This window comes from Oryx dammah, unplaced genomic scaffold (assembly GCF_014754425.2).
Source record: "Oryx dammah isolate SB20612 unplaced genomic scaffold, SCBI_Odam_1.1 HiC_scaffold_10, whole genome shotgun sequence".
NCBI classification, from domain to species: Eukaryota; Metazoa; Chordata; class Mammalia; order Artiodactyla; family Bovidae; genus Oryx; species Oryx dammah.
The window spans coordinates 44,135,066-44,157,260 of record NW_024070194.1 but is presented as its reverse complement, the minus strand read 5'-3'; the positions used below and the strand labels follow the sequence as shown (position 1 = coordinate 44,157,260).

Genomic DNA, 22,195 nt, shown 5'->3' with positions numbered 1-22,195 from the left:
AAATGGCAACCCACTCGTGTTCTTGCCTGGAGAATCCCATGGATGGAGGAGCCTGGTGGGCTGCCGTCTATGGGGTCGCACAGAGTCGGACACGACTGAAGCGACTTAGCAGCAGCAGCAGCAGCATGAACACTCTTGACGTTGAAAAGGGCATAAAGTTTTACTAAAGACAGTTGAGGTCTTTCCTATGCCCCAGATATTAGTGGCAGGAAAAGAATCCTTTGAGGAGAAAGGAAAATTCTCTTATGTTATCACTCATTCTTACTACGTCAGAGAAAGGACTCAAACTGTTTCAAGTCATTTCAAAGGAAGTATGGATAAGCCCATGGAAAGCAGATTTTGACTCTTCTTCAAATTTTAGTCACAACCCTTCCGGGACAGACGGGTGGGTGGGTGGGTGGGTGGATGGATGAATGGATGGGTGGGAGGGTCGGTGGGTTGGCTGATGGATGGATGGAAAGATGAAAAGGAGGGAAGAAACAAAGGGAGGGAGCAAGAAAGATAAGGAAGGGAAGGAAGATGAATGAATATCTCTTTCCTACTCCTAGCCTCAACTCTATCTTTATTTTATGTTTTTAATTTCCCTAGCCAATTTCCACCGCAAAGCATCAGTGATCATGGTAGACGAGCTGCTGTCAGCCTACCCACATCAGCTTTCTTTCTCTGAGGCTGGTCTTCGAATCATGATCACCAGCCACTTCCCCCCGAAGACCCGACTCTCCATGGCCAGTCGCATGCTAATCAATGAGGTATCTGGGAAAACAAGTCCATCTGCCCCGGCCGGGGTGGGGAAACTGGGCAGGGAGGACCCTAGTCTGCAGGTAAAAGCGCCTGCCTCAGTGTTTCACACAATAATGTCCCTCGGCTGTTTCCCAACATTCCTGCTCAGCTATGCATCCTTGTCCTTGCCCTTCCCACCACGTGTCCAGAGATGTAGTCCAGCTCCCAGCTGTATAGAAAGACTCTTCTGTCCCTTCTGCCTACCTTCATCTCATTATCTTCCCTCTGAATAAAGCCCCCGGATGTGACCTTGCAGGAAAGTAGTTGTTAAGTTAAGGTTACCTTCGTTTAGGGTACTGCAGAGTCTCTGACCTAAGTTTTCCCCGGGATGCCTTTCTCTGGAATGGCAGCCTTGTTGATCCCAATCCCGATACATGTTATGGCTTTCTCCCATATGGACCAGGGGACTGCTGCCATCTGGAGAGGAGCATTAGCAATCCAGTGCACAGATAGTCAAACCCGGGTAGAAAAGCAGTGCCCATTTGAGACGAGGGGACTCTCCTCTAAAGGGATTTGTAAGTTCTAGTGGGTCATGAAAGCGTGATCCTTCTTCCCAGAAAGTTTATTAGAGTTGGTTGTTACTTTAAGAAGTCCCTTAGAACCTGTCTGCAGAGCTCCTGGAAGCACCTGCTTGTCAGCAGCCTGGGAAGATCCCGACAGCCGGGGTCCTGGGTGAGAGGCTCTGCAGCTCCTCCGGGGGCGGGGCAGGGGGCGGATTCTGTGTTAGAGCGCGGCTTTCCTTCTCCAGAGACAGAGGCTGATAAACAGCAGGGCTTATGCCAACGGAGAATCCGAGGTGGCCATCAAGATCCCAATTAAGCACACGGTGGAGAACGGGACGGGGCCCAGCAGCGCCCCGGACAGAGGCATGAGCGGGACGCGGAGGGACGAGGTCGTCGCGGAGGCCGGTGACGAGACGGAGAACGAGAATGAGGACAACGAGAATAACGAGAACGACGAGGAGGAGGAGGACGAGGAGGACGAGGAGGGGCCATACACGCCCTTCGACCCCCCGTGTAAGAGCCCCTGCTGGGGCTGGGCGGGCAGGCTGGGCGGGCTGCGGTCCGGAGCTGTTTTGAAGCCACTGACTTGATGCCCTTGACCGTGTGACCTTTCTGATAACCAAATTCAAGGACTGTCTGTATGGCCATAGAACTATTTATATTGTGTTAAACTTTACAGTGGGTAAGATTCTTTCACAGAGGATCCAGTGCCCAAGATGGTGACCTTCAGGCCTGGTTGAAATTCGGGCCTTTGGAGGAGGAAGGCTCCCTGTCAGTGGTTCCTCGGGACCCTGTGGTGCCAAAGAGGAAAGTTAGTGACCCTGCCGGCTAGGCGGCTTGGTGCTGTGGGGTGGGGTTTCCCACCTTTACCCACCCCATCGCGGTTGGTGGGGGCACTGTCCTGACGAGGCAGCCCTTGGGGGCCCAGGTCCCAGGACCTGCTGTCTCCAGGGTGGGCACCACAGGAGAAGCAGACCAGGGCAGAGAGCTTCCGAATCACCCCTCAGGGCTGGGCCAGGGGCCTCCCCGTTTCTTGACGGTCAGGGTGCATGCAGAGGCTGGTAAAGACTCAGCCGAGCCAGCAGCCTTGTCCTCCAGCCCCGCCACTAGTGGAACGGGTAGACCAAACCCACAGAATTCTGCCTGTCTGCCAGACCTTCCAGAAGTTTCTGTTTCAAGAAAGTGTTTGCTGGTCCAGTTCGTATTCCCTGTCAAGTAGGTGAAGCTTAACTAGCCTGTGTGTCTTCTCTGCGACGCTGGAATGTAGTGGGGGCTGTCAGCTCTGAGGAGAAGTGCTGGGTCCATTTGAAAGGCCGTTTAGCAAGGAGACATGGGTGCAGCGTCACAGTCGAGTGTTCCTTTCGGATGCAGTGTCCTTTGGGGCCCCTCTTTGCATCCAGCCAGTAAAGCTCAGGGGGCGACAGGGTCCCTGAAAGGCTCCTGAGATCTCAACCTCGTCAACTGCCAACCGAAAGTAACTAGAAAATACCACCCAGATGCCCAGACCCCAAATCACCCAAAGGTAAATCATGGCTTGTTAGTAAAATGTATCCTGGCTTTTTATCCATTTTGCCACATTTGGTGTCATTTCTTGGCAACCTTCCCTATCAACCAGGACAAAAACATGTTAAGGATGGAATGACTGGTTCCCCACTTTTCCCTCATAAGGCCGCATGCTCGTTTTCCCTTGCTTTGTAACAAATGAGCACAAGCCTTGCAGCTTAGACTTGTTGGCTAGCTCAGGTTCTAGGGGTCAGAAGTCTGGCACTGCCTGGCTGGGGGTTCCAAGGCTCACAGGGCAGTGATGAGGGGGCCAGGGCTGCGGTCCTTCCCAGCAGCCCCGGCACACTTGGGTTCCTGGCAGGGTGGTTCCTGGTGGTTCCTCATGGCTGTCAGCTGGGGCTGCTCCCTGCCCTACCCTACGGCTCCATCTTCTTTGTCCCATGCGTCTCATTTCAAATGAACGGTGTGTGTTGTCTGGTCCTCCCCACTTTGCTCATGGCTCTAGCCTCCTCCTCTTCTTCCAAGGGCTCCGGTGATGACCTGCCTATCTGGAGGTCAGCTGTGCTTCACAGTGTAGGGCAGTTAGGGATGATGGTTCATCCTCCACACGGGCTCTGAAAATCAGGGCACAGACCTTGGGGGCTGGATCTGGAATTCCACCCCCTCTCCAGCCCTTGTTTGCAGAGCTCACCGTCGGCACTGTAACCTCGCTCCAAGAACTCTCACTTGGCTGATGTTGTCCCCGATGAAAGAGTTTGTAAGTGACTGGGTGCTATGTTGGCCCCGGCGCCCAGGATCCCACACACATGCCTCCAGGAAGACATCAGAGACACAGGTGTGAGAGCACACAGACCACATCACTCAGCGGGACAGAAGGGCCCCTTCGGGTCATGAGCTCCTTGTTTCTCACCTGGACACAGTACATGCCAGGCCTATGTGTGAAGTTTCGGGCTATCCTAAACTCCTGCTCCCCACCCTCACCCCAGGATTAGGGTGCACATGTGGAGGCCATAGGGTCTCCCCACACATTAGGAGGCATGGCTGCAGGTTTGGGCTCAAGCACCCACATCAGGCACCCTCCATCCTTTGGAAGCATAGGCTCACAAGGAGAATGGATGCTCTGTGTGGTCCTGCCACCCCTGGCGGTCTCAGCTTCACCCCAGGGCCCTGAGCTGCTGAGACAGTCAGTGGGATCCTGAGTCCTCCTCACCAGCCCCTCTCATGTGGGCATCCTTGACCAAGGGTGGGCTCTGACTTGGGTGATCCAGGTGGGGCTCCAGGTGATGCCGATGCTGCTGGTCCGTGGGCCACTGCTGGGTGGCATGGGCTTGAGGCCTGGGGTCCCCCAGCCATCTTCAGGGTTCCTCTGCCATGCCGGGGAGCAAGGTCAGCACCTGGCTCTGCCTCTGGAGTAAGGATGGGCTTGCCCGAGTGTGGGCCCCTGTTCTGCTCCACCAGCTGCTGAGAAACACCATTCAAGGCTGGGACTGGGGGCTGAGTGTCTAGCCAGGGCCTCCCCTGGGCAGGGCTGCCTCCTCGCAGCGGTGAGCAAGCAGAGGCCCTCAGGCCAGCAGAGGGCACTCGAGGGTCCTCTCAGGCCAAGATACTTTGGCCACTGGGTAAAGATCTGTTTCCCTCCCACGGGAATCTTGCAGGGACCTGTATTTGCCTGTTTCTGCCACTAAGGCTTGACTGGAGTGTGTATCATTAACAAGTATGTAATTGTGTGGGGGTATTCAAATAGAGGAGTATAGGACATGCATGCATGTATGTGTGTGTACATGAATATAAGTGTGTGTGTGCATATATAGCATGTGCACATGTATGGTGTGATGCATGCGTATAACATGCTTTCTGTATACTGTATATATTTAACATGCTGCATCTGTGTGAGCATCCTGAGTCATGACCAACTCTTTTCATATACCCATGAACTGTAGCCCACCAGGCTTCTCTGTCCATGGGACTCTCCAGACAAGAATACTGGAGTGGGTTGCCATTCCCTCCTCAGGAGATCTTCTAGACCCAGGAATCAAACCCACATCTCCTGCATCAGCAGGCGGATTCTTTACCACTGAGCCACCTGGGAAGGCCTGACATGTTGCATATTAATACACAAATGTTTATATATATTTAATATGCTGTATATTATATAATGAGCTTACCCCATGGCTCAGATGGTAAAGAATCCTCCTGCAATGCCAGAGACCCAGGTTCGATCCCTGGGTCAGGAAGATCCCCTGGAGAAAGGAATGGCTTACCCACTCCAGTATTCTTGCCCGGAGAATTCCACCTACAAGAGGAGCCTGGCGGGCTACAGTCCACAGGGTGGCAAAGAGTCGGACACAACTGAAGTGCCTGAGCACAGCACACACACATGCTGTATATGTCTATATGTCTGTATGTTGGAGTACTAAGTCGCTCCACTTGTGTCTGACTCTGTGACCCCATGGACTGCTGCTCTGTCGACCTTCCACAGGTGAGGAAACTGAGGCTCAGGGAGTTTAAAGAGCTGAAGCACTTGATTCAGACAGAACAGACAGAATGGGGACTGATAAGAAAGCCCCCCCCCCCCCCCAGAGACCACCTTACAGTCTAGGGAGACCAAGAGTCAAAAGTGGTGTCATGTAACTCAACCGCAGTTTTAAGAAAATATTTGGAGACTGGTGAAAGATGTATGAAATAAGTGCTGGATGCTAGTATACAATTATAACATAAATTGTGTTAAACATTTTAGTCATCACTTTTCACAATGTAATTTTAAAAATACCTCAACTCTGGTGGGAATGCAAACTGGAACAGTCCTTTTAGAAAACAGTTCAGCAGTTTCTCATAAAGTTAAAACAAACACCCACCCTGTGACTCAGCATTTCTACCCCTGGGTCTTTGCCCAAGAGAAATGAAAACATGCCCACAGAAAGATTCACACAGAAAAGCTTACAGCCTCTTTAGTTGTAATACCTGAAAACTGGCACCAGCCCAAATCCCAGACACAGGAGAATGCAGTCACACTGCAGTGTATTCACAGGCTGGAACACCACATAGCAATTAGGAATGAATTACCAATCCATGGATGAAACTCAGAAAGCATTATGTTGAATAAAAGAATGTAGAAACAAACAAACAAAATACTGTATGATTTATTTGAAGTTGGAGAACAGAAAGAACCCCTCTGTGGTGGTAGGGGGTGGGAAGTTGTCCAGAGAGGCTGCAGAGACCTTTCTGCAGATCTTGGTTGATACTTCTTTTCAGAGCTGAGTTAGTACTTAATGCAGGATGGTTTGTTATTGTTGTTGTTTAGTCACTAAGCAGGATGGCAGTCATGGCCAAAGGAGAGCTAATGGGTTTTTTGAATCTGAGGCTACAAGAACTCGTGGTAAAACAGGCACCATTGTCTCTGGCACTCAGCAGCTGAGATGGTAGGACAAGTCATCACTAATAGATCCATCATCTTGTCCATAGCAGCAGGCAGATAGAGCCAGGAAGCAATTATGAATTTGCAAATCCATAGCAGCTTGGCATATAAACACTCAAGCAATGCTTTGGCAACCTTGAGAGCTTTCAGATCATCCATCAAAATTTCCGCAAGTTGAAAGACGATGTTGAGAAATTCCACTAGGTAGCGCTGTGTCTGCTGACCCCCTTAGACTCCGGGAAGATGTAGCTGCCTATCCATGGGGAGAAGGACTGAGAGGTGGCTAGTGGTCTTTACTGCCCCTCCCCTGCCTTCCCCGCACCCCATTTATATCCTGAGAATCCTCCGCATCCTTTTCCACCTGGCTCCATTTGCCAAACTATTCCCTCGCACCCCCCAGCTCTGTATTACTCAGAAGCGACGCATCCTGTCATTTTGAGGCCTACCAGCAGGTGGGCACTTTCTATTCCTCTTGGTCTTGTTGGTGGAAAGGCACTCGAGTCTTTGTGGTAAGGAGCACCACAGTCAGGCTTAATGTCTGGGGACACTCACGCTGAGGATGGAGCGGGAAAACACACCTCACTGATCTGTTTGTTTGTTTGTTTTGCCTTTGTTGTTTTCCCAGCTGGCAAACTGGAAACAGTGAAGTGGGCATTCACCTGGCCTCTGAGCTTCGTCTTGTACTTCACCGTCCCCAACTGCAACAAGCCCCGCTGGGAAAAGTGGTTTATGGTGACCTTTGCTTCGTCCACGCTGTGGATCGCAGCCTTCTCCTACATAATGGTGTGGATGGTGAGTCCAGGACCCCAGGGTGCTGGGTCCCTTCAGAGAGAAACTCAACCAGAGGGGAGCCAGGGCAGAGGTTTTAGCCCAGTAACTCTATCAGTCAGCTGTTGCTGCCATACACTGTGTAACAACCAGCCCTAGATTCCGTGGCTTAGAATCAGAAGAACTTATCCTCTTGCTCATGTGTCGGCAGGTAGACTGTGGGTGACTGGTCTTACCGGGCACCAGCTAAGCAGCCTGCCTTCAGCTCCAGTGTGGGTGCCTTTGGCTCAGGCAGCAGGTGGGGCTCATGTCTGCTCTGTGTTTGCCCGTTTTCTCTGGACCAGTGGCTACCTGGGGAATGTCTTTTCACAGTGGGTCACTGGAATGCAGGAGGGCAAAGGCAAATATGGGCGCCTTCTGGGGCCTTGGCTTGAGATTTCCACCCAGCCTCCATCTGCCAAGTGTCTGTGGAGTGAGGGACATACACCCGACCCGCTCTGGTGGGAAGACCTGCAGGGTCACGGGCAGCCAGCATGGAGGCAAGGTGGGAGGCCCAAGAAGTGACACTGCATCCATCATAGTCACGCCCCGTCTCAGCTCAGTTTCTTCAACCCGAAAATGAAGTCACTGAACCAAGTGAATGCTCAAGGGTCCCTTCTGAAGCTGAAACAATGATTCAAGAGTCGGCATTGATTGAGGGGCCTTCGCTCAAAAGCGTTTCTGCCCTAAAGCCATCCTAGGAAATCCAGAGTGCACTCAATGCCCATGCACGATGCTCGTTTTTAACTGGGGAGTGGCCCTAATTCATTATAATTGGAGTTGGGAAGAAATTAGAAACCGTGACATATGTATATCTCATTGCGCTCGAGCGTCGGCTAGAGATGAAATAGAGATGCTGGAGAATTAAACTCGAGAGCGGAAAAACGTTCTGAAAAGATTATTTTGGAGGCAATAACAAATGTGTAAACCTGACACAGCTGACTCACAATCATCCCCTGCCTTCAACATCGCAGACATTATTCTTCAATCCAGATCGCATAGGCAGCGGTCTCTCCCTCACGCTGTGTCCATCACTGTTTTTATTTGACCTTTTCGTTGGGTGCCAACTCTGGGGGATAGCATTGGTATCCCTGACTGCCAGGTGTCCAGTGGTTTTTCTCTGAAGTCCACTAACATGCAAAGTAGCTGACAGATCTTAGGCTCACCCTCTTTCTGTTAGCCTCCTTCCACTCTGGGGGAGGTTCGGAGGAGCCCTGGGAAAGGACCGGGAGTAAGGGGAGACCAGGAGAAACCCTCGAGATCTGGTACAGACACCTGGAGAATCGCTTCCCAGCACGGTAGCCTCAGCTGTAACCACGGTAACCTCAGGCACAGCGGGGACAGGGTTCTCTTCCCAGCTCGAGCCCCACAGAGCCAAACCAATTCGTGCAGGGACCCCATGGAGGGTGAGAACAGAAAAACACGGGTGAGCAGGATGCTTGCAGCTAGGCTCCAGAGCAGTCCCAAGAAGCTGCTGTGTTTCTGTGTCTCCCTTTCCTCCCTGGAGCGCGGCAGGCAGAGAACCCGAGGCCACCGCAAATCCACTCCAGCATTGGGCGGAAATGAGACACACAGCCTCTGCTTGAAAGAGACCAAGCCAGGCATCCTAGCAGATTTAAATAATGCCCCCCAAACCTTTGGCAGGGAGGGAGTGAGGCCAGGCTCCCATGCAAGGATCCTGGAGGAGCTGGCAGGAATGGGTACTGGCCACATGCCGTCTGCATTTCTTGCAGTTTTATAGAACGTGAGGGAGGGCGCATCCCACAATGACCTAACGTTTAGCTCCTGCATGTTGTCCTCTCCTGAGGCCAGGGCACCCGGAACGGGTCTCTTTCCACTCACTCACTTGTGCCACCCGCCCCTGGTCACTCCGTCCCACCCACTGCTGTCCTCCCAGTTTGCCCATCTGAAAACGGAGCCAGAATGAGCTCATTTACAGAATAGAAGCACTGCCTCTGGGTTGACTTAACCCCTCCCCCCGTGTACACAGAGGTGCTGCCCATGCCCACGGGCCTGCTTTCTGGGCAGGGGATGCCCCAAGGCCACTCAGAGAATGGAGATAACACCAGTATGTATACCCTGGGGTTGTAGTGAGAGTTAAGTAAGTTACACTAAAAGCACCTGAGTTCTGGGCAGATGTAAGCCACCGTGGAGCCGAGGGTGATGTGGGCAGATGATGTTCCCAAGCTGCCAGGAAGGGAGGGAAGGAATCGGCAGCTGGCAGCTTTTCTTACTGGACTGGGTGGTATTATTCAGCCCCCTCCCAACTCTCGTAAAGTCTCGTCATGCAGCCGACCTGAGACTTGGACAGTGGATTTCCTAGCACAGCATGGCAGCCATCCATTCTGGGTCCCCAGGAACATCCTGAGTTCAAAAACTGTCCCGCTGTTGCCTTTTTCCAGCAACTCTGTTTCTCCTCTCTCAGGCCGCCTGCCTCACCCAAAGGAACGTGTGAAAAAGGCCAGTCTTTGGTTGGAAAGCATGGGCTCTGTAACTCCACCTCTCTGTTCCCTGAGACATTCCTGGCCCTCTGTCTTTGACACGGGACGCAGACACTGCCCCTAGACCACCCAGATTGCAGATTCTTCAGCTTTGGTGACAAGGTCGACGGGCAGGCAGGGCTGGCATTGGCCCTCCGCTCACTGTCTTTTCCTGCCTCTCTTCCCCACACCCCCACCCCGCTCCCAGGTCACGATCATCGGCTACACGCTAGGGATTCCTGACGTCATCATGGGGATCACCTTCCTGGCAGCTGGAACCAGCGTGCCCGACTGCATGGCCAGCCTCATTGTGGCCAGACAAGGTAGGGCCCACATGGGGAGGGCTGGGAAGGGAAGCCAGGCCTCCCTACTTAGGGGGTAAGGGGAGCTTGCATGGCAGTTACCAGGGCACCACATCCCAGCTGTGCAGGGGCGCTGGCCACCTCAGTGCCAGGCTGGTCAGAAGGCTTGCTGGCATCAGAATAACAGGGAAGCAAGCCAGAAGATCCACCCTCGAGCAAGGCAGAGACCCTTTCTATATACTAGGTATACTATATACCTATATAGGTATACTATATACCCTTTCGTATACTAGGTTGTCCCCTCATCCCCTCCAGGGTTGTATTGTTTCTATTACTAAAAATGGTAAGAAATACAGTGATAGCTGACATCTGCTGATGATAGCCCCACACTGAACAGGGCAATTTGGACACATGATCTTACTTAATTTAACAATTCTATGAATTAGAGACAGTCATATACCCATTTCATGGATGAGGAAACTGAGCTTAGAGAGGATGGACCCCATAGCCTAAGTGCCAGACGTTACTCTTCAGTGTGTGACAGACCCTTCCACCCTCAAAACCAAGATTACAGTCTACCCACCCATGGGTCGAAGCCCCCCAGATGGCCCCCCAGCACCTACTCTCATTTATGAACCTGATTTGTGCGGGAGGAGATTGGTTTTCAGCAACAGTGTATAGCTCCCACCCTTGGCAAAGTGTCCTCCACTGGTCCTCACAAAATTCTACTGGTTACATTATTTTCCTTAATGTTGCTCAGTTATTTAGAAGAAGATACGGATATGGAGCAGATGGGTAATGACACTGAGCTGTGCAGGTTGATGAACTCATGAGCCCTTTATAGGATGTTGAGTTTATTCCTTTCCACAGAATAGTTCAGAATTTTTGCAACCAGATTTAGTTTTTTGAATTACATTTAACCAATGATCATATCTGAAGTAAAGCTCAGCAGTTTAATAGCATGTGTATTTCATTCTATTTATTGAAAATACATATTCAATGACTACTTTATAATCGGAATCATCCTACAGTCATGGATGGTCCGGGACAGACCCGAGCACCTGGGCCAGCCCACCTGCCCACCAGGTCTCTGGCTGTCAGGCCAGGGGCTGGAGAGAGTCTTCAAGGGCCGGGGCACCCCCCAGGGACCACCTTCCTCACTCCAGTAACCTCTTGTCCTTGCAGGCATGGGGGACATGGCCGTGTCCAACTCCATCGGGAGCAATGTTTTTGACATCCTCATCGGGCTCGGTCTCCCCTGGGCACTGCAGACCCTGGCTGTGGATTACGGATCCTATGTAAGTGGAATTTTCTCCCTGGTGACCTCAGCCACTGCGACTATGTCTCAGGGCAGAGGAGGTGTGGAAACACTTGCATTGAGAGGAAACAAATTCTCCTGGCCAAGTCTTCTCAAGGTCAGGCCCACGTGGGGACATTCAGGACTCGAGAGCAGACGGAGCTGTTACAAGCTTCAGGAAAGGGTCAGATGGTAAATACTTTAGGCCCCACCCGTGGCCTAGATGGTCTCCATCACAGTCGTCATCAGCTCTGCTGTGTTGGCCTCAAGGCAGCAGCAGGTGATGGCGGGTCAATAAACGTGGCTGTTTCAGTCCGACTTTATGTATAGAAACTGAAATTCGAATTTCCTATGACTTTCACATGTCATGACACATTATGATTCTTTTCAAAACTTTTCAACCAATGAAAAAATGTAAAAAACCCTTCTTCACTCATGGACTCTGCAAAAACAGCAGAGGGGCCAGGTTTGGCCCACAGGCCCTAATTCGCCAACCCTTGCTCTGAGGATTTGTTTTGCACGCAAAATATTTTATTCCTGAAGGGAAGGACACAAAGTACACGACGCTGTCTCTGCCAGGGATCTGGTGACCGTCAGACTCCTCAGTGACGCCCCCACGCTCTTTCTCAAGACCAAGCCAACTCTGACTCCAGGTGGATTTGCAGATGGGGATTTGGGAGTTCCAGCTAGATGGCAGTGCTCTTTCCCAGCCTGCCAAAGTGATCCCCCTCTTCTGAGGGGCACTCCTGTCCCAGCCACTGTCCAGAGCTGGAGGGAGAAACTGCAGTTAGAGGTTTCTCTGTGTCAGGGAGGGAAAAAAGGATGACGCCTCTGCGGTATTCATACCCAACCCAGTGCTGGTGCTTCTCTGAACATGTCATTGAGTATGCTTTAGTCTATCTGTATATGTTGCACGTAAGTGTGTTTTCCAAAGAAAATATCGTGGCTCATTTATCAGATGGTGGTTGTTTCCAAGTTGCTTCCCTCGCACCTGTTTCAAGTAGGGAGAGTGTGTCCATTGAAATTTCTAAATACATGGTGAGAAAGGCCATGTTTGGTTCATGTGAATCTATCTGTTGGCAGGAAGATTTCACCAGAAAGTTAATATAAGCACAAGACATTGGAAGGAAGCATTATGTGTCCTAAGGAGCTGAGATCTCTTCTCTGCTGTCTATGAAATTGGGAGATGGGACAGAGGGGGTTCTGGGAAAGCTCCTTACAAGAGGTGACTGTGAGTTGAAGTCAATAACTAGAGAAGAGGCCATCATGGAGAAACTGGGGCAGGGCAGAGCAAAAGCATTCCAGGCAAAAGGAACAGCTGTGCAAAGGCCCTGAGGCAGACATGCACTCAGCCTATTGGAGAACAGGAAGGGGCCCCATGTAAGTGGAGCAGAGCAAGCCTGGGGGCATGTGGCCTAGATGTCATGCAGGGCAGACCATGTGGGTGCTCTTAGTTAATCAAAAATGATGACATTCAAACTGATGAGATGCATAGATTAACATAATGACGTTTTTGATGACGTTTTTGAGATTCAGCAGCATGTTTTTTTTTTTTTTTAACTGTGTTTTAGTCAATTTTACTTTAATTACCAGAGAGACTAAACATTCCTTTTCACATGTATTGGCCTTTTAGATTCTTCCTTCAGATAATTATCTCTCTGTGCCCTTTACCCAATTCTCCATTAGAGGGTAATGGTTTTTTGTGTGTGAGTTGATTTTTTTTTCATCTTTCCCCATATTGGTTTTTTTTTTAATTTATTTTATTGGACTATACTTGATTTACAGAGTTGTGTTAGTTTCTGATGTACAGCAAAGTGATTCAGTTATACATCTATATGCATTTTCTTTTTCATATTCTTTCCCATAAATCACACATTCCCACCTACATGTAAGGAGGCTCCAGGTCATTCATGGAGCTGGCTACCCAGGAAGGGGAGGAGACACGAATGCGGTCCAGGGTGCCAGGTTGAGAGTGGAGTCCAGACAGGAGGGACCTGCTGGACAACCTCTTACTGGGGCTGTAGAGCAGCCACGGTCCACGAGTGCCCTGCTATTGTAGGGTCTGTCTCTCTGCCATCCCAAGCTGCCCCTCCACTCTCTCTCATCCAGCCTCTGAGCGCCTTTTCCTGGGTCACGTGTGGACCGCCTCCCTTCTGGGTAACACATCCTTTTCTGTACTTCAACTGAGAACAGTATTTTCCACTTAAGCCTCGCAAGTTTCGATACCGGTCACCTTGATTCTGTTTTGCCATTCCCAAAATAATCTCCTGGGTTTTTCCAACAGCCCACAAATTAAACTTTGCTTTTTTCAGTCCTTTCTTCTGATTATAAAAGTAACTGATGCTCTTCATAGAAAGTTTTTTGTTGTTGTTCAGTCACTCAGTCATGTCTGACTCTTCACGACCCCATGGACTGCAGCACTCCAGGCTTCCCTGTCCTTCACCATCTCCCGGAGCTAGCTCAGACTTAATGCACTTTAAGTCAGTGATGCCATCCAACCATCTCGTCCTCTGTCGTCCCCTTCTCCTCCTTCTCTTCAATCTTTCCCAGCATCAGGGTCTTTTTCAGTGAGTCGGCTCTTCACATCAGGTGGCCAGAGTTTCAGCATCAGTCCTTCCAATGAATACTCAGGGTTGATTTCCTTTAGGATTGACTGGTTTGATCTCCTTGCAGTCCAAGGGACTCCCAAGAGTCTTCTTCAACATCACGGCTCAAAAGCATCAGTTCTTCAGTGCTCAGCCTTCTTTATGGTCCAGCTCTCACATCCATACTTGACTACTGGAGAAACCATAGCTTTGACTAGATGGACCTTTGTCAGCAAAGTGCTGTCTCTGCTTTTTAATACGCTGTCTAGGTTTGTCATAGCTTTTCTTCCAGGTCATAGAAAATTAGAGAAACTTTGACTAGAGAATTCTAATCAGGGAAAACTCTGGAGCAGAGCCTGCCCAGTTGAACTTTATGCAGTGATGGAAATGTTCCAGCCGTGGAATGTGGAATACAGTCAGCCACTAGTCCAGTGAGACATTCAAGCACTTGACATACGGCTGGAACCAGTGAAGACCGACTGTCTGACAGTCATTTACCCACACTGTTTCCCTGCTGCTGGAGCCTGAGTGTGAGACCTTGTCCCCTTGGCGTTTGCCATCCATGCAGCAGGACACTTACCTTGTTTAAACAGAGAATACATTTTCTTTCCTCAACTGTAGGGATGAGCGTTCATCATACATCAGTGGCTCCTGAGAGCGTTGCTGTATTTCAGCCCAGTTAAATACTGTGCATTCATGGTAGTGATTCTCAGACATCCAGAAAAAGTTAGGAGTAAAATCCCACAGGCAGTGGTGAAGCTCAGACAGCCACTGCCCGGAGCTGCACCATGAGGTGAGTCTCCCGCAGTTTCCACCTGCGTGTCAGAGGAGCCACTCTGGACTCTTCCGTGAAGGTGACCCACTCGTCCACGCCCTGGTCCCTCCACAGCTTCCGTCGGGCCCTCTGGGCCAGCCCCCCACACCCAGCCACACTGTAGAGGCATGCGTAACTTCAGGCCAGGATGCAAAAGTTGCTTGGAAAGCTAATTTCAGGCTCGTGGGAAAGCAAATTTAGAGGCTGATTGGTCTTGAATGTTTAGTCTTCCCTCATCTCTGCCTCCAGCTTTTTCCAGGAGAGAGTGTTCCTTCTGAAAGGACAGTCAGGGGCCTCCACCTGTTAGCATTTCAGTGACCCCATGACATCTTCCTGTCTCTCTGATATCAGTACTCAGTGGCCTGTGTGGATTTAATGGCCTCCCCACCCTCGCAAGTGAGCTGCTACAGTTCTGAAGCCATTTTTCCTTCTCACCTAGATGGATTTCCAGGTCATGATTACTGGATAATTACCACTGAGACAGTTCAGGCATCTGACAGCAAGGAAGGAAGGCAGTTGCACAGATTTTGACATTTCTCAGTACTTGTGTCTTGCTCAGAAGCCAGCTAACTACCTAAGTACCCCCAGTAATAGCTATTTCTAAAAGTCGGTTTGGAAAATGAGTACTTCTTACTCCATTTCAGTGATAAGTCTCTCCCACCTGCTCCCACCAAACTAAGAAAGTCACCAGGCAGGCTCCAGGCAGCTAGGGCAAAATCTAGATTTCTGAGCTGGGGCTTAGAGACATAAAAGAAGCCTAAGAAGCAGCGAACAGGGGCAGCAAGGGAGTCTGTCTTTCTCTCTCTCCAACCAGGAGTCCACCTTATTCCAGAATCCATGGAGGTAAACAGAAGTGATTGGAAGCATTCTCCCCCAACCCCTTTGTCCAGGTCACTCTTCTACTCAGACACAAATTGACTGCCTTCTCTATGCTGAGCTGGTAGCCGTTGCTGGGGCTGCCTCAGTGAGCCGGACAGACACTGTCCTGTGCTCCTGGAGCCCCAGCCTCTGGGAGGGCGTGACTGCAGCGTGACCCCCGCGCTCCTGAGAGCTGGCCATGCAGCATTCAGGGCAGCATATGGCTGTGTGTGCAGGGGCCAGGGCACCTGGATGCATGTGAGGAAATGACCCTTACCCTGAGAAACAGATTATCAGAAGCGAAGCAGGTGAAGGTGAGAGGCTTTTTCTAAGCAAAGGAACAGCTAGTAGAAGACCCAAGATACGAGAATGTTCCAGGCACTGAAGGACCAGAGGACACTTCCTCTGCCTGGGGCTGTGGTAGGGGCTGTGGGATGGACAGGGATGAGTGGCAGGGGTAAACTGGAGCCCAGAAAGGCCACATGGGCAGGGACACTGAGAGGCATGGTCGTGGGGACAAGGAAGGGGGTGGTGTGATTGTCCGTCCTTTGAGGAAGAGAAGTCTAGCTGTAGTGTGGGGAAAGGGTTAGTTCAGTTCAGTTCAGTAGCTCGGTCAAGTCTGACTCTTTGCGACCCCATGGACTGCAGCAAGCCAGGCTTCCCTGTCCATCACCAACTCCCGGATCTTACTCAAACTCATGTCCATTGAGTCGGTGATGCCATCCAACCATCTCATCCTCTGTCGTCCCCTTCTCCTCCTGCCTTCAATCTTTCCCAGCATCAGGGTCTTTTCAAATGAGTCAGTTCTTCACATCAGGTAGCCACAGTATTGGAGTTTCAGCTTCAGCATCAGTCCTTCCAATGAATATTCAGGACTGATTTCCTTTAGGATGGACTGGTTGGATCTCCTTGCAGTCCAAGGGACTCTAAAGAGTCTTCTCCAACATCACAGTTCAGAAGCATCTATTCTTCGGGGCTCAGCTTTCTTTATAGTCCAACTCTCACATCCATACATGACTATTGGAAAAACCATAGCTTTGACTAGACAGATCTTTGTTGGCAAGTAATGTCTCTGCTTTTTAATATGCTGTCTAGGTTGGTCATAACTTTTCTTCCAAGGAGCAAGTGTCTTTTAATTTCATGGCTGCAGTCACCATCTGCAGTGATTTTGGAGCCCTCCAAAAATAAAGTCTGCCACTGTTTCCACTGTTTCCCCATCTATTTCCCATGAAGTGATGGGACCAGATGCCATGATCTTAATTTTCTGAATGTTGAGCTTTATGCCAACTTTTTCACTTTCATCAAGAGGCTCTTTAGTTCTTCTTCACTTTCTGTCATAAGGGTGGTGGTGTCTGCATATGTGAGGTTACTGATATTTCTCCTAGCAATCTTGGTTCCAGCTTGTGCTTCATCCAGTCCAGCATTTCTCATGATGTACTCTGCATATAAGCTAAATAAACAGGGTGACAATATACAGCCTTGATGTACTACTTTCCCAGTTTGGAACCAGTCTGTTGTTCTATGTCCAGTTCTGACTGTTGCTTCTTGACCTGCATACAGATTTCTCAAGAAACAGGTCAGGTGGTCTGGTATTCCCATCTCTTTCAGAATTTTCCACAGTTTGTTGTGATCCACACAGTCAAAAGCTTTGGCATAGTCAATAAGGTGGAAATAGATGTTCTTCTGGAACTCTCTTGCTTTTTTGATGATCCAACAGATGTTGGCAATTTGATCTCTGGTTCCTCTGCCTTTTCTAAATCCAGCTTGAACATCTGGAAGTTCACAGTTCACGTACTGTTGAAGCCTGGCTTGGAGAATTTTGAGCATTACTTGGCTAGAATGTGAGATGAGTACAATCGTGTGGTAGTTTGAGCATTCTTTGGCATTGCCTTTCTTTGGGATTGGAATGAAAACTGACCTTTTCCAGTCCTGTGGCCACTGCTGAGTTTTCCAAATTTGCCGGCATATTGAGTGTAGCACTTTCACAACATCATCATTTAGGATTTGAAATAGCTCAACTGGAATTCCATCACCTCCACTAGCTTTGTTGATAGTGATACTTCCTAAGGCCCAGTTGACTTCGCATTCCAGGATGTCTGGCTCTAGGTGAGTGATCACACCATCGTGGAGCCAGACAAGACAGAGGGCATTCAGACCAGTTATGAAGCATTTGTAGGAAAAACAGAATATGTGGCCTGGGGGAGAGAGCCCCCAGGGGAGCCAGGGTGGGAGTGCATATTTAAGCGACAGGATCCAGGGTTGTGCTTAGAACCAGATAAGGCGTGATATATCTGAGGGTCATCCTGGTGGAGACATCAGGCAGACAGTGAGATAAATTCAGAGGCAAGACCTCTGACAGTCAAAAGTGTTGCTATGAGTTGTTAAGCCTAAAGCTCATACAGGGAGTAAGTGTAAACAGAGAAGAGAACCAGGACCATACCCTGAGGTCAGGTAGTGAGAAAACCATTCAGGGAAGGAGGCTGGGGGGTGGTCATCCAGAAAGGGCAAGGATGAGGAGAATGTTTCCAGAAAGACTGGCCACATGGATGAAGGCTCTTCCCAAGGTCCTCCTTCTAATGCCGGCTGTCCTCCAGCTGTCACCTCCTCCGAGAAGCCACCCAGCCATGTCCACTGCCTCTGCAGTCACATGGTGGGGGTGGGGTGTCATCTTCCCTTACCCTCTGAGAGCAAAGCTGTGTCCGACTCAGCCAGTGCACCCAGAACCTACCAGTCGGTTCTCAATGCTACCACGTCTTCCTTCTCGAGGAAGAATGTTCTCAAGGATGAACGTTCTTGAGTCGATCTTCTGGTATGCAGTTTCTGTTCCAGTTGCCAGGCCAGTTTTTCTTTTTCTGCAAACCCTGCCCCAACCCTGGGACAGCTGCATGGAGCCCTTACCCACTCCACTCTCAGTGAGGCCACGTGGGCAGCTTGCACTTGACCTTGGCAGGAATACTGACACCATGGAAACCAGGAAAATGCAGAAACCATTGCCAGGACCTGGCCACAGGCTGTTCCCACAGACCCAGTGGGGTAACTGGGGATCGTCTGGGGGCTTTGCAATGAATGATTCTTCTCAAGGCTGTTCTAACAAGGCCCTAGGGGCTGCAATGACACCACCCAATCCCCTTAAGGTGAATCTTGCTCTTTAGATTTTAGGAAAAATGAGGTGATATTTGGGGGGAGGTAGGGTCTTTCCTCGGAGAAGGCAATGGCACCCCACTCTAGTACTCTTGCCTGGAAAATCCCATGGACAGAGGAGCCTGGTGGGCTGCAGTCCATGGTGTTGCTAAGAGTCAGACACGATTGAGCGACTCACTTTCACTTTTCACTTTCATGCATTGGAGAAGGAAATGGCAACCCACTCCAGTGTTCTTGCCTGGAGAATCCCAGGGATGGGGGAGCCTGGTGGGCTGCTGTCTATGGGGTCACGCAGAGTCGGACATGACTGAAGCTACTTAGCAGCAGGGTCTTTCCTGGGTCACCAAGGCCTGAAGTAGATTCAGTCTCACCATCAGAGTTTTAGATCCCTCCCGAAACCACTCTATTCTGAAGATGAGGATGGGGTGAGGACTTTATTCCAGGTGTGTGTGGGGGTGACCCAGTAGGGGGTGGGCAGGTGTGACCAGAGAGGTGGGTGGTGGCTATTCCAGGGCTCGAGGAGGAGCCACAGACACAGGCCACAGATGCCAGCATGGGCTCCAGTAAGCCAGGTGGTCCCACCAAGACAGTAAGAGGGGCCCAGATGGAAGCCTAGAGAGTTAGCAGGTGGAGAAAGCCCTGGCTTTTCTCCTGTGCCCTGCAAGGTGCATCAAAGAGTCTAGAATTTTCAGGCTGAAGCCTGACTCTAAGTGCAGACGTGACCCCTTACCAGCTCCATGGCCTTGTGTAATACTGCGATTTGTAGTAAAAAATTTATGTTTGGTCTTTTTTTCTAGCACAGAGCTCCTAAAAGCCTCAGAATTATCTTTTTATGTGAATGAGCTGACTTTAGGATAGCACCTAAGGATGGAGCTGGTTGGCAGGAGAAACAACCCTGTGGTTTGAGGGCTGGAACTTTGCTTCCCAATACTGTGAACTCTGGGGCAGAGAGGGGCTGAAAGTCCCTCAGTCAGCCCCAGCTGTAGATTTAATCAGTTGTGCCTCTGTAACGAGGCCTGCGTAAAAGCCCCAAAACAACAGGGTTCAGAGAACTTCTGGGAGCACGTGGAGATGCAGGGAGAGTGGGCCCCGAGAGGCCTGGAACCCTGAGCCTCTCCCCTCACCTCGCCCTGCATGTCTCGTCCATCTGAGTCACATCGTGTTTTAATAACCAGCCCAGTGATGTAGTAAGGAAAGGGTTTCTCTGAACTCTGTGAGCCCTCCATCAGACCAACTGTCCCCGAGGAGGGGGTTCCTTTTTGGAACTTCTGTGTGAACCTCAGATCTATAACCTGCTCATCAGAAGCACAGGCGACAACCTGGACTTATACCTGCATCTCCAGTAGGGGTGGGGGATACAGCCTTGCAGGGTTGAGCTGTAGCCTGTAGGACCTGATGGTGCCTTCAGATAGGTAGTGTCAGATGAAGGACACCCAGCTGGTGTCACAGAATTGCTTGGATAGGTGGGGAAACCACACACCGCAACACACACAGACACAGACACACACACACACAGTGTGAGCTGAGTCTTACTGGGGCTAAGGGCTTCACTTCCTGGAGCCTCAGCTGTCTCACCTTTACAGGCAGCTTAGGACACCTCGAGGAGCTGCCACAAGACCTCAGTGCAGCCCGTGTGTGGTCACGCACTCTGGGGAGAAAGCTGTGTTCCAGTGCTTCTCTTTGGTCGGCTCATTCACTTTTCTGACCCCATGTCACTGTTCAAGGAAAGCCCCCCACCCTGTGATGTTACATAGCCTAAAGTCCCAGCTGGACGTATCCATTTGGAACCCAAGCCTAAGCAAGTGTTCAAACCACTCAAGTTAGAAAATGCAAAGTGACAACCACATGTGTTCCGAGTTATAAACCAATTAGCGAAAATCCAGGGGCTTCTTGTTTTTCCTAAAAGAATTTGCTGGTCGGGTGGAGCTGACCTCAAAACATACAGAGATTTTAAATTGCAATGTGGGGGAAGTCAGAGTCTTTGAGGCTGGAGGTTCAGGTCCTTAAACAAATGGTATAGGATTCAGGGGGCTGTTTTATGAGCCACATGCATGCAGGAAATTGGGGGTGATGCAGTCTCTGTGTGCATTTGCACTAAAAGACACATCCGTGGAGCCTAAATTCCTGTTGACTCAGGAACCAGCCAGCCTCCTGTTTCTTCTCCAGCAACTGCCAAGAGGGAATTTGAGGATGAAAATTCATAGTTTCGAAGGCAAGAAATAAAAACAACGTTAAATGTCAAGGCTGAACAATCCGAGTGCGTTGCCTGCTCTCAGAAGGGCATTGCCATAGGGACTGTCTGCCTTTGCACTTCCTGGGCCTCGCATCTGTGAGGCAGGAGCAGGGGATGCTGGTTTAGGTCCACACTGCACAGTTGAGGCTCCAAGTCTTATCCAGAGGTGAGAATGGTTGGTGAGATTGTCTGGCTTAGCAAGACTCCAAGAAACTAGTTTTTTATGGGGGTAAGACTTACTGCCCTTGAACTTCCCTGGTGACCCAGTGGTTAAGACTCTGTGCTTCTATTGCTGAAGGCACAGGTTCTGATCAGGGAACTAAGACTATGTGTGCCTCATGGGAAGTTGCACTGGACAGGGCTCCTAAGAATTCCAGAAATTGTTGTATTTTTTTTAATCTTCAAAGTTTGCCTGTTAACCCCACTGTGTCACTGTGGAAAACAAACAAAATATCAGAAATTGAATGTTAACTCTTCTTTGCCTGTTCAAAATAGCAACCCTCACTCACTACTTCCCATCAAGTTCAGGGAAAGCCACAGACATTTGAATGCAAAAGAGATTAAAAAGTTTAGTCATATTTTTCAAAATATTGCTCTCATGACCCACGTTATTAAATTTACCCTAAAAGTTGTGTGTCAGGAAATCGGAAGCTCCCTGTAAGTCAAGTCCCCCAGTAAATAAGAATCAGGCCATGCTGGATGGAGAATTCAGGTGGCCACAGGGCAGTCAGCAAATGCCGCTGCTGGAGGGGGCAGGGATGGCGTTGAGGGTGGACCAGGCCAGGGTGCCCCCTGGGTGTCAAGGAAAGCGCCATTCCCACTGCAAAGCTGCCATTTGTCCTCCATCCTGGAGGAGAGTCTTGGCCTCACTAGAATTTACTGCCTCGCATTTAGCAGATGTTCGGAGCCTAACTCTGTGTCATCCTCTTTCACAGATCCGGCTGAACAGCAGGGGGCTGATCTACTCCGTGGGCTTGCTCCTGGCCTCGGTGTTCGTCACGGTGGGTCTGCGGCTCTCTCCGCTCTCCAGTCCCCACCTCTCCCCCCATCCCCTTGGGTTCTCTGGCTACAGAGTCTGTTTGGACACCAGATGGGCTTGGCCTCCCAGTGGATAGGGACAGTCAGCCTCGAGGTTGTCCCGTCTCGTGGCTGTATCCTCCACAAGTGGATCCTGGCAACCCACGAGAAAGCTCCGTTTCTGAAAGGTGCCAGCCTCCTCTCAGAAGCACAGCCTGTCTCATGTCAAACACAAACATTTATCAAAAGCAGTAGGGAGAATCCCACTTTTTCTGTAAGATGAGGCTACAGAAGGTTATATTCCAATTAACTGACTATTACAGGTTCCCAAACATCTCCCTAAATCCATGGATGTGACCAACACTCAAATACTGAGGACAGACTTGCTGGACAGTGAGTGCATTTTGATGCCTCTGCACTGCCTTGGCCATCCATCCACTTGCATAATGTACTATTCCAA

The 22,195-nt window shown here is 50.2% G+C and overlaps 1 protein-coding gene across 1 annotated transcript in view; it reads left to right on the top strand.

The window, feature by feature from the left end:
• Positions 1-22,195, top strand: part of SLC24A3 (solute carrier family 24 member 3) — a 161,392-nt gene that overhangs the window by 136,413 nt on the left and 2,784 nt on the right. The window contains exons 10-15 of the mRNA XM_040247322.1: positions 589-749; positions 1,529-1,796; positions 6,827-6,993; positions 9,697-9,811; positions 10,976-11,088; positions 21,654-21,719. Of these exons, the coding sequence (XP_040103256.1) occupies positions 589-749; positions 1,529-1,796; positions 6,827-6,993; positions 9,697-9,811; positions 10,976-11,088; positions 21,654-21,719 (890 nt within the window). The remainder of the gene's footprint in view (positions 1-588; positions 750-1,528; positions 1,797-6,826; positions 6,994-9,696; positions 9,812-10,975; positions 11,089-21,653; positions 21,720-22,195) is intronic.